General features: G+C 36.6%; 2 protein-coding genes across 3 annotated transcripts in view; both read left to right on the forward strand.

Moving 5' to 3' along the window:
- Positions 1–12,319, forward strand: part of clip3 (CAP-GLY domain containing linker protein 3) — a 769,717-nt gene that overhangs the window by 399,407 nt on the left and 357,991 nt on the right. The gene's annotated exons all lie outside the window — the stretch shown is intronic.
- Positions 1–12,319, forward strand: part of ankrd13b (ankyrin repeat domain 13B) — a 29,153-nt gene that overhangs the window by 12,889 nt on the left and 3,945 nt on the right. Inside the window, exons 2-14 of one of the 2 annotated variants that reach the window (XM_079886016.1) lie at positions 859–994; positions 1,870–1,994; positions 2,386–2,431; positions 2,539–2,682; positions 2,907–3,129; positions 3,345–3,411; positions 4,709–4,790; positions 5,474–5,538; positions 5,662–5,792; positions 9,811–9,968; positions 10,077–10,253; positions 10,532–10,695; positions 11,034–11,110. In XM_079886016.1, coding sequence (XP_079742142.1) covers positions 859–994; positions 1,870–1,994; positions 2,386–2,431; positions 2,539–2,682; positions 2,907–3,129; positions 3,345–3,411; positions 4,709–4,790; positions 5,474–5,538; positions 5,662–5,792; positions 9,811–9,968; positions 10,077–10,253; positions 10,532–10,695; positions 11,034–11,110 — 1,595 coding nt within the window. Of the gene's footprint in view, positions 1–858; positions 995–1,869; positions 1,995–2,385; positions 2,432–2,538; positions 2,683–2,906; positions 3,130–3,344; positions 3,412–4,708; positions 4,791–5,473; positions 5,539–5,661; positions 5,793–9,810; positions 9,969–10,076; positions 10,254–10,531; positions 10,696–11,033; positions 11,118–12,319 lie in introns of both variants that reach the window. The other variant, XM_079886017.1, reaches the window with a different exon arrangement.

The raw sequence follows: 12,319 nt of genomic DNA on the forward strand, positions 1-12,319 counted from the left end.
CCCACAACCCATCGCGCTTTGTAAGATTTGGTTAAGAGCTACAAACACGAATAAAAAAAAAACTACAACATGGCAGATATACGTGACTGACGGTTAGGTGGAGTGGTTTAGATCAAGGGGTTTGAGACAGACATTTGGCTGAATGTCTGATGCATATGGCACACAAAATTGGAAACACTTAAGAAGTTTTGAAGTCGTCATCTGATTGTATGAATCCTACAGGATTTTCGGGAGATGTGTGTCACGTTTTTAACGGTCCGCCTGGAAAAAAAAACTCTTGGAAGAAGAAAGCCGTCGTGTTTACAAACTGTGACAATGTGCGCTTATCAGGATCAACTAAAAACGCTGGGTTTTCAAAAGTATTACACGCCGGTCTGTTATTGTAGGGACATTGACGTTACATTTTCACGCCCCTAAACATGACTCTGAACAAAACAAACTGTGATTGGTTGCTTTACAAGTCAGTCAGATGGACTCTGGGCGGTCCTTGGCCAATGAAAGCTGCTATGGAGTCCAGACCTTCTGCCGTTACTACTGGAGTAACAACTTTGATGAGGTACAGTGATGAACAAGGGAAATTAAAAATAGAAAGCAAAATTGCTCTAAACTGTTTAGGCCTCTATATATGGCTTAATAGAACAGTAGAAAATAATAGGGGGGAATGGGTTGGGACACAATGTCTTATTCAAACCTGTATTTTAGCACAAAAGCTCTGCATCTCTGGAGAACATGCGTCAACCACTAGGCCACTGCTCTGTCAGATCTCTGTTCTGGGGCAGAAACATAAAATTGTGTTTGTCAAATATTTTACTGCATGAAGTGGTCATTAAAACAAATCTCTCTCTCTATGTCTTAAAGATTGATTTAGAAGTGTTGGACCCACGGGGTCGGACTCCTTTGCACCTGGCCGTGACACTGGGTCATTTGGACTGCGCCCGTCTGTTAGTCCAGCATGGAGCTGATGTCAGCAAAGAAAACAGAAATTGCTGGACAGGTAATACAGCAAGAAACTCCAGCCAATTTCTGGCCAATATGATAAGCTGATAATTATTTACACTACCGTTCCGTTGGGGTCGGTAAGATTTTTTTTTTTTGTTGAAAGAAATTAATTCTTTAATTTTTTTAAATTATGCTTTAAATTGATTTTAAAAGACATTTAAATGTTACAAAATATTTCTATTTCAAATTTCAAATTCTATTTCTATTCATCAAATAATTCTGAAAAAAAAAATTATCCCAGTTTAAACAAAAATATTAAGCAGCACAACAGTTTTCAACGTTGATAATAATATGAAATCAGCATATCAGAATGATTTCTGAAGGATCATGTGACACTGAAGACTGGAGTAATGATGCTGAACATTCAGCTTTGATTACAGGACTAAATTACATTTTAAAATAGAAAACATAGAATATTTTAATTGGCAATAATATTACACAATTTTAGATCAAATAATTGCAGCCTTGGTGAGCATAGGAGCTTTTTTTTTTAAAAAGTCTTACCAACCTCAAACTTTTGAAAGGTAGTAAAGGCCGATAACTGATTTCTGGAATATTTTGAAGTTATATTGTTTTAATTATAATAATAATACATTTTATTTATATTGCACTTTTCTCAAAACCAAAGCGCTACAACACAGAGTAATAATAAGAATAAAAAGAAAGTCATTGTGTTTAAATCAATTCATAATAAAACTCCCAAAAATGTATATATATTTTTTTTTAAATGGTACTGGTAAATTTAGGCATATCATGTACAGAATAAAAATGATATAAAAAGCATTAGTGTTTATACATTTATTAGTGTTTTTAATATATCATGCATCCCTAATTTGGGTGTCTCTTGAAACTTTCCCTTCTGTCTGTCAGTGTTGCAGGAGGCCATTAGCACGCGTAACCCGGAGCTGGTGCGGCTGGTGCTGCGTTACCGTGACTATCAGCGCACCACTAAGAGACTGGCAGGGATCCCGCGACTGCTGGAGAGACTCCGACAGGTAAATAAACCCTGAACCTGTTAATGACAAAACAACCAGGCATGAGCTTAACAAACAGCTTCGTAACAAGCACCTGCTGCCTGCACACCTGAGCCCTCATTCCAGTAGATTCTTGCATACAGATATACAAACAAACAGGTTAATAGGGAACCACTGGGTTTGCTTGCAAGGCCTCTCTTTTCCTTGTCTTTACCAGTTTTTCTTTCAACCTTGAGCGCCCCTGTAGCTTTCTCCCTTTTGCTTATGATGGATGTGCGAGCTCTCTGGTTCTCCCCGCTCCTCATCTCTCCGGGAGTTTTATTATTCATGTCTTTCCCTGCAGAGCGATCTGTCTCTCACTTTCGGCCTCCCACTGTACGCACTAACCTTCTCTCTCCCTCTTGTATTTCAGGCGCAGGATTTTTACGTGGAGATGAAATGGGAGTTTACAAGCTGGGGTAGGTCATACGTGCTGTAATCATCTGTAAATAGTGTGTTTGGACAGGCTCTTCCTCTTTCCACATCCTCATGTCCTGCTATTGTTGAACTCTCCCTCTATTTCCAGTTCCGCTCGTGTCTCGTATCTGTCCGAGTGACACATATCGGGTATGGAAGAGTGGCCAGTGCCTGCGGGTGGACACAACACTCATGGGATTTGAGCAAATGACCTGGCAAAGAGGCAATCGCAGCTTTATATTCAGGGGTCAAGGTGAGTGCGATGGCTTTTTTTCCTGCACTGATTTTGTTGCTGAACTGCCTGTTACCTTCAAATCAGATTTTGGGTTTGATCTGCGCTTTTGTTGTCAATGCCACTTCTCGCTTAGCTTTCTTTCAAACAAGCCATCATTGGCATGGAAACAACCTCATTCTCACTTCGCCACAGTCTCTAATTGGCTTCCTTCCTTTTGCGCTCTCTCTCCACCTGTCATTCAGACTCCAGCGCCATGGTAATGGAAGTGGATCATGACAGACAGCTGGTGTTTTGCGAGACGCTGCCGTGCCATACTTCCTCTCCCGCCTCCCCCTCCCCCAGATCGTGCACAACCGCTTTGAACCTTCTGGGGGCGCTGCAGCCCAGCGATGAGCAGGTGGCGGCCCGTCTATCCGCTCCCGTGGTGGCCACGCAGCTTGACACCAGGAACATCTCCTTTGAGAGGTGAGCACATAACATAACAATTGCCAAGTCATTGTCGGCAATTAAAATTTTAGACAGGAAGGGCATCGTAACCTATTATTTTGGCTTTACTGTAAAGCTGAGAGTGTGAGCCAGCACTTTTGGGATAAGCTTCATCATAAAATGTGTGATATTGGACTCACCTCTGTCTGCACGGCACGTCGGCCACCTGGTAACGTGCCCGGATGTCTCTGCAGGAATAAAACAGGCATTCTTGGCTGGCGGAGTGAGAAAACAGAGGTGGTGAACGGGTATGAATCAAAGGTATGGCCTATATCATTGTAAATCTCACTCAAATTGTTTTGCTGATAATATAAAAGAAAATGCAAAACAGATGAATTTCATTATATTGCTGAAAAATGAAAGATTTTATATATCAAAAGTTGGATGTAAAGTAGAGCCTACTTTACCTGCATACTTACAGTATACTCGTGTAAAGCAATATACTATAAATAGTAAATCTCAACTGCCGAACTTTTTATTTTGTTGCAAAAAAACAATAACTAAATTATCACTCAGCTCTTTATATACAGCTGGATATACAGGATATACACACACTCATACTGTATATGAGTATAGTACCAGTATTTTATTTTATTTATTTATTTTTTGGTTGTGAAGTAATTACTTATTCAAAATAAGTACCTACTCAAGAGAGTATGCAATTTCGGACACAGCCAGGGCTTAAATAGAGCCAATTAACCAATCAACAAATAACTTAATTAATCAATGAAAAACCATAGAAACAAACTGAAACACAGGAAACTGAACTAAACGTGTCAAACCCACCCAAAACATAAACAGACATACTGAAAAATTAGGAATACGGAAAAATTCAGTTAAGAATCACCACAGTATTCAGAAACACAAGTTGTACTGATGTATGATAATGGTAATTAAACACTTAAGCTGATAAGCCTTTTTCAAGTTTAATATCTTTTTTTATCTTGACAGTTATCCTTGGCTAATTGGAAGGCTGTTAAATTGTGCACTAATTAGCTGGCAAATTGACATACCCAACTATGGGTGAAGGCTTGGCTCATGAATAGTAATTAAGCTACTTGACTGGACTCCTGGAAGGTTACCAAGCAACGTCTCTATGACCCAATTAATATTCATGCACTTATGCCTTGATTCACTTAGTGTTTCACAGTTGCAAACTTTAGCTCGCTTTCATCCATTGACCCGATTGGAAAGGAACCAATTGCTATGAAACAACATTCGGTTACACCCAATACACTGGAATAGAGTGCAGAGATGCGACATGACGTAAACTGCTCTCATTTCAATCTGCTAAACTGTCTAGTGTCTACACCACAGTCACTAATGCATGGTGTCGTGTAGATCGAGTATTAGATGCATTATGAACTCTTTATTTTCACAACTTAAATGCTCATGAAACTCTAAACCTGCTTCAAAGTTCTCCATATTTTGAAACGTCAAGTCCATGAACAGCATTCTCTTGTATGATAAAAGCGAGTGTTTTAATTTTGTCAGGGATATAATGTGGCAGATTAACAAACAAATGATCAACTAATATTCTCATATGTCTTTGCTTCAGGTTTACTGTGCCTCTAATGTTGAGCTAATCACACGAACACGCACTGACCATCTCACTGACCAGCACAAAACAAAACCCAAAGGTACGTTTGACCAATTTGTTTCTCAAATCACAATCTTCACATGCCCACATTGACATTTATCTATATTTTCAGAAATCACACATTTGAAATTATTTTATTAAATCAATACAATAACTGTTTGAAAGTTTAGGGTATGATTTTTTTTAAAACAAGTTGACACTTTTATTCAGCAAGGATACATTAATTTGATCAAAAGTGACAGTTTAAAAAAAGAATGCTATTCTTTTGAAATTTCTGTTCATCAAAGAATCCTAAAAAATATATCATGGTTTCCACAGCTGGATTTTTCAGCAGTGACAACGGGAATAAATTACTTTTTAAAATATATTAAAATAGAGAACCATTAAATTGTAATAATATTTCACAATAATACTATTTTTACTTTATTTTTGATCAAATAAATGCAGCCTTGGTGAGCATAAGGATAACATTTAAGGACAAAAATACTGATTAAGAAATGTTTTTTGCTGTTTTTTTCTCTCTCAGCAAAACACAATGAGCGTGTGCATTGGTAGGCATGCCGTAGTGAATATGATGATTCATTATTTCAATGCCCACTCAGATTTTTTTCCAAACAAACAGTGTCTTTGTCTCGTCTACTGTTACTGTGATGTAATACAGATCCTTGGGATTGTGCACATCTTCTGTAATATGACCTGCTGTGTGTTGCGTTTTTGTCTCAGGCGGCAAGACACCTCTGCAATCCTTCCTGGGTATCGCTGAACAGCACATGGGGCCTAACAACGGAGTGAGTGAAAGGAGCCTGTCAAGAATCTGCTCATTTATCATCAAGACATCTAAAGTGCTTTTCTAGTATTATGTCTCTTTTGCAGCCTCAAATGAAGTGTGTGTGTGTGTGTGTGTTTTACAGCACACAATGGTGACTCAGATATCCTGCCCCTCAACGAACCCATTGGCCTTGACGGCTGAGGAGTACTTTAATCCCAACATGAGTCAGAGAGACATTGGCCAGCCCTGTCACCTCACCACCAAAACACAAAGGTAGTGTTTCAACCCAACACTGCTTTCATTTTCATTTTGAAACATTTTAAATACATAGATTATCTGCAGAAAATGTGGTACTTTTCCAGTCCCATTCCACTCTCTCCTCTCCAATTGTTTCCCATCTCTACATTGTTTCATAACTACATCTGAATTCAAAATTATACAAATGTTTAATTTCCATCACTTATTTAAACATGGTATCAAAACTAAATGTTTGTAACATAAAGCAAACCATCACTCTAAAAAACGCTTCGTTGGCTGAACAACCATTACTTATAAAAGTAATTAGATTAAACACAAAAAACGTAGTATTCATAACTTTTCAACCTCTACTTAACATATATAGTGTGTGTAACACAAAAATATAAGTTACCAGGTGAACTTAAATGTATGCATAAATAAAATGAAAAAACACAAGTCAAATCAACTACTATAACAATTGCGTCAAAATTAAGTAAATCTAGCATAACATTTTAAGTAACTATACGAGCCACGTGATATACAATTTCCCGTGATGCCTTTCCAGCCAAAAAATTGGAGCCATTTTGTGAAGCACATGAGGATGGTGAAAAGGTAAGCTTAACTTTCTATAAACTTAGTAAAATATTAGATTTTGACGTTTTAACATTAATAGGCTAAACACTTGTTTATTGTTTATTGTGTTAGTGGGTGAAGATTTTCTGAAACGCAACGTGATGAAGACACTGAAAAGAGGTAAGCTTAACTTTTTTCACTTAAGGTAGGCTACACTAGATTATTGCATTTTTGGTCAAGAAATTAACTTTTAAACTGAATTTCAGAATTGCTATGAATTTTCAACAAGAAACGTGTTACTTACGAATACTTATGAAAACGTTTGTAGACATATTAGTTGATGTAGCCTATGAAATGAGTGACTGTGTGCGAGTATTCAAAAACATAGGCTATAGGCTATATTTTATTTGAATTATTAAGCGAGTGAGCTTCCATCGAATGTAGGGATAAGTGTTTATAGTAGTCAGAGTATTTATTGTTTATTTCGTGGGATATGACCATGCATCGCATTGGCACGTATGCATTAAGATGACTATTCAGACGGCGTTATTGGGAGGCTTGCTCTCCCGCACGGAGAAATTCGTACTTTACATTAACGAGTTGTCACGTAGCTTATACTTCAGTATTTTTTAAGTAAATGTAGTTGTCATTTATTATATATGCATATAAGTTGTTCTTTGCATGTTTACATATTCCCATATTCTCTATGGATCGCGGGAAATGGGGGCGGCCTGTGGCCTTGCGCGGGTTACTTTTGGTAACGTTAACGTACTGTATAAATATTAAATTCGAAAACACATTGGCTACAGCTCCATATGTGTGCACTATTTATCATTAAAAAATGGCGATCTTGATTCAAGCACAATATTATTCCTAAATGACAACGACGACTGTCTATTAAACCTTCGAAATTATTATCAAAATAAGTAAATGCAAATAAAGATTGTAGATCTATTACATTGTTAGGCTATTCCAGTAGTTACTGTTAAAATGTTTTCAATGAGATTCGTTCCAAACCTCTGGACAAAAGTCTTCATTAATTAACTTATAGTTATTTATTATATATATATATATATATATATATATATATATATATATATATATATATATATATATTAATCAATATTATTGAATAGACTAATTTTTTATATTTATAGGCATTTAATAATGGACTAATTTGTAACATTTAATTATTATTTTTTTATTTTTAGATAGATTTTTGATCAACAGACAAAATAATAATTATATAGATATAGATACACACACACACACACACACACACACACACACACACACACACAACCAGTAAGATTTTTTTAATGTTTATAAAAGAAGTTCCATCTGTTCGCAAGGCTTAATTTATTTGATCCAAAATACAGCAAAAACTGTAATATTGTGAATTTCTTTTACAATTTAAAGTAACTGTTTTCTATTTGAATATATTTTAAGATGCAATTTAAAAGTTTAGGGTCAGTTCGATTTTTTTATTTTTTTTTTTTATTTTTTTTAAAGAAACAAAATGAATACTTTTATTCAGCAAGTATGCATTATTCTTACATTATAGAAATTCTATACATTTCTTTCTAATTTTGTGATTCAATACAATGTATTTTCAATGCAATGTATTTTTCGTGACAATCTGAACAATAGCAGGTGATGTTGCAAGTAAATGCAGATTTGCTGTTTTTTTGTTTTGTTTTTAAGGATACTCATGGGAACAAAGAGGAACTGGAACAGCTCACATTGAGGATCATCATGAAAGGTGGCTCAACAGAAAATCTTTTTAAGTGTTGCAAAGGGTGAAAAAGTGACCTGTTGTAAGTGAACTTCCATTTGTCAATTTGCCATATGTTGTTGTATATTTCATGATGTGTGGTTTCAGGCTTTGCAGCCTGTGGCAAAAAAATAAAGTGAAATGCTTTATTGTGTGTGATTTGCATGTTTTATTTATTTTAAGACATTGAAAGCAGTGCAGTAAGCAGACCAATAGCTGAAGATCTAAAATAAGTTAAAAATGTTAAGTAAAAATGTTAATTCATTTAATTGTCTTATTTTTATTTATAAATGAGCTTAAATGTTAAGTTAACACAACTAAGATTTATTTTGATCTCACATGGCCTGCACTGTGTTGGATTTACTTAAAATGTATATGCACCATTTTTGCATCACACTTTTTAAGTAATCCCAACTTGGAATAATTTTACTTAAAATTAACAAGAAAACCTTTGTTATACGTATTTATATTTTTAAGTAAAGAATGTTGCATGAACTCAAATATTTAAGTACATATAACAAAGGTTTTCTTATTAACTTTAAGTAAAATTATTACAAGTTAGGATTACTTAAAAAGTATGATGCAAAAATGGTGCATATATATTTTAAGTAAATCCAACACATCATTTTTTAGAGTGATGAAAGTCGAGTGATTATACACTTGTTGTCTATCAGCTGTTCTGTACATCACACAATTTTGTGTGAAATTGTTGAAATGCAGCAGATAAATTAAAATAACTTGCCAAATCATTCATTACAATTCATACAGATTTGCTTTCCACTAACTGATATATAGATTATATATATTTGGTATTATCTATATTATAGAATATACATTTCTTTAAATCGACACACACTGTAAAAAATAAGTTGCTGCCTTAAATGTTTAAGTACAGTCAACTTGGATGTTTAAGTCATTTCAACTTAAATTACATTAAACTGACTTTTAATTTAAATTAATTTAATTTAATTGACTTTTAAAAATTGAGTTGAATCTTGTAGAACTTATAAAAAAAGTTTCAAATTGCTTAACTTATTTTGATGAGTTAAAGCAATGTAAAAACATATGTTGTCATAACTTATTGATCATATACATTTTTACAGTTTTAAAAATATATAGATTTCAAAATATATATGGTATAATGGTATATAAATAATACTAAAATTACACTGCTCTACTACAAGGGCACATAAGATTACACTCTTTTCCTGGACTGCCAAGTCTGTATGAGGTCACACAGGTGTCTTAAGGCCGTGACACGCCAAGCCGCGTCAAAGAACTACCTGTCTATGTAGGTATGAATAGTCTATATTCTTCATTCACAAAGGGAAACCGATTCTAGGACTGCAGATATACAAACCGTAAACAAAGCAGCGCATGCTTACCCTTTAGAATATCAATCATGTTGATCACTTTCTTCATTCCAGGCGGCCAATTTTGAAATGAAAAGATTTGCGTATTGGAAGGCTCGAGATGACGTAAAATTAAAACAGCCCTGTTTTTATTTGTCATGCACAGACTCGTTGGCTAAACTGAACAGCCAATCAGAGCGATATGTCTCACCGACGGCCCTGCCGGCGACGTTAGCCTGACTTAAATTGACGTGTGGAACACAGCACAAAAGTAGCCCGACAGAGACTCATCGATGGCCAACATCCGACCGTCAGCTTGCTGTGTCACGGCCCTTACATGAATGTTTTTTCCCAGGTTCAAAGCCAAGCTGTGGTTGTGTGAATCTCACCCTTTATCTCTGGAGGAGCAGGTGGCTCCTATCATCGACCTCATGGCCATCTCCAACACTCTGTTCGCCAAGCTTAGGGACTTCATCACCTTACGTCTGCCTCCTGGCTTTCCAATCAAGATAGGTAAGAGAAAGGGGAAAAAAATGGAAAGAACATTTTCAAAGTATGGATACAAATAAACACACATTTAAGTTTTCAGGCTAATGCAACAATGACATCTCTTCACAACAGAAATTCCCATCTACCACATCCTAAATGCTCGGATCACCTTTGGGAACCTGAATGGTTGTGAAGAGGGTGTTTTGCCCCGGGTGGACACTGAAGGGGACGGACAAAAGGACAGTCCCAGGACAGAGACGCCGTCTCCAGGCAGCGACTCTTCCAGCGTGTCCAGCTCTAGCTCCACAAGTAAGAATCAACCTTTTACCATCAAGGAAATGTGCTTGTTAGAAGCTTTTAAGATGATGATCAGATTGAGAAATATAGTGTTACAAAATAATACCGTGTTCAGACAAAGCATTTGCCATTTTTAATGGCCAGAGACTAATTAATTGGATAAATGTTTAATGATTGCATTTCTTGTAGCGCTGTCTGTAGTACCGATGTAACTCAGATCTGCTGGTCAATGCATTTAACTACAATATTCTGCACCGGTCCTCATGTTTTTGTGTTTGTGTATAAATCAGACTCATGTCGTGGAGGAGAGATCCCACCTTGTGTTTTTGAGGCTCCGCGGGGCTACAGCGTTTTAGGAGGAAACCAGAGGGAAAACATTAGAGAAGAAGAGGATGATCTGCTACATTATGCCATCCAGCAGAGCCTGATTGAGGCTGGATCAGAATATGACCAGGTCTGAGATGCAATCACACACTTGCATGTTAACAGATGCACATAGCATGAAGTAAGAAAGTCAAACAGTCATTCTGAGAATATTTGATGTTTAATATACAGCTATGTGGAGCCAGATTTTGTTGAGTATGTAAAGCCCTTATAATGCAAATGAGTTCACAAAAACATGAAAAGTGGCATTTCCTAGAGTAAAAAAAAAAAAAAGGACAATGTCGTTATCAGAATTGTGTCATTGACTTCTTTAAATTAAAGTCTTACGAGAGCAGCAACCCTGGAAGTTAACATAACCCTTAACATTTCACCCCTCTTTTACACATACCCCATTTGTTTCACTCACAGGTGACGATCTGGGAGGCTTTGACCAACAGTAAGCCGGGAACACACTCTCTGTCCTGTGACCCCAGCCGACATGAAAGGTCTGCAGTCAGTATTCTGCTTCTACTGTCTCCTGTAGTCACATATCACACACGACAGGCAGGGACAGCATCACACTCTCATCACATTTACTGGAGCTATTGACACAGGCATGACTGTCAATACAGCCTCAGTGAAGCTCATAGAAATTCACTGGGGTTTTCATCTCTCTCTCCTCACCTCCGTTTGCTCCTCACAGAGTTTTAAAACAGGTTGAGATGCCGACATGAATCCGAAACAGTCACTTCACACTATTTGGATCAGTTAAAAAGTGAAAGACATTTATAATGTTACAAAACATTTTTATTTCAAGTAAATGCTGTTTTTTCTGACAAAAAATTACAATTTCCACAAAAATATTAAGCAGCACTAGCCTGGTTAAAACCAGACCATTCCCAGTAGTAACTGAGTTATGGTCTGGCAAAGCTCCATAAACAAATCATTTCCAAAGGGGCGTCACCAACGGACGTCGCTCAAATGCCTCGTCAAGAGCGATCGTCATCGTGTAAAGCTGCGTCCCAATTCGCCTAAGTTACACTACGCCATAAAAGTATGTACTCTTTTTGTGAAGAAAATGTATTTACTTTTGAATGTGTAGCAAAAAAGTAGGCAAGCTTTGGGACATACTACTTCGTCATCTTTATCGGACGGATCTGTCGCGTGCATCCTGTCACGTAAACTGCCCTGTCAATCATCGTGTCACAGTTAAAATCCTCTATTAAATCTAATTTAATTTCCTACCGTTTCGGAGAGAAATGTAGTAGCACGTTCATCTGCCAGTGGGTCTTTCATGGAGACTGTCCTCATGTGTTTGCAATTTGAATATAATAATGCATTTAAAAGTTGAACGGACGTCGCTCAAATGCCTCTGGGCGCAATTGGATAGACCTAAAACCAATCAGAGCGATCGTCATTGTGTAAAGCCCGCCTCAACGTTTCTGATTGGTGCCGCCATTTCTAGGCCATGGAAATGGGCTTGAATGAGCTCTTTGCCAGACTACTTCTCGAGCAAATCTGAATTTGCCGGAAGTTGTCTGGGTTTTCCCAGGCTAAAGCAGCACCACTGTTTTCAACGTTGATGATAATAATAAATGATATGAGTAATAAATAATTGCATATTAGAATGATTTCTGAAAGACTGGAGGACTGCTGAATATTCAGCTTTTCCATCACAGGAATAAATTACATTTAAAAATAATAGAAAACTGTTA

Source organism: Squalius cephalus (assembly GCF_949319135.1).
Source record: "Squalius cephalus genome assembly, chromosome: 11".
Taxonomy (NCBI): Eukaryota; Metazoa; Chordata; class Actinopteri; order Cypriniformes; family Leuciscidae; genus Squalius; species Squalius cephalus.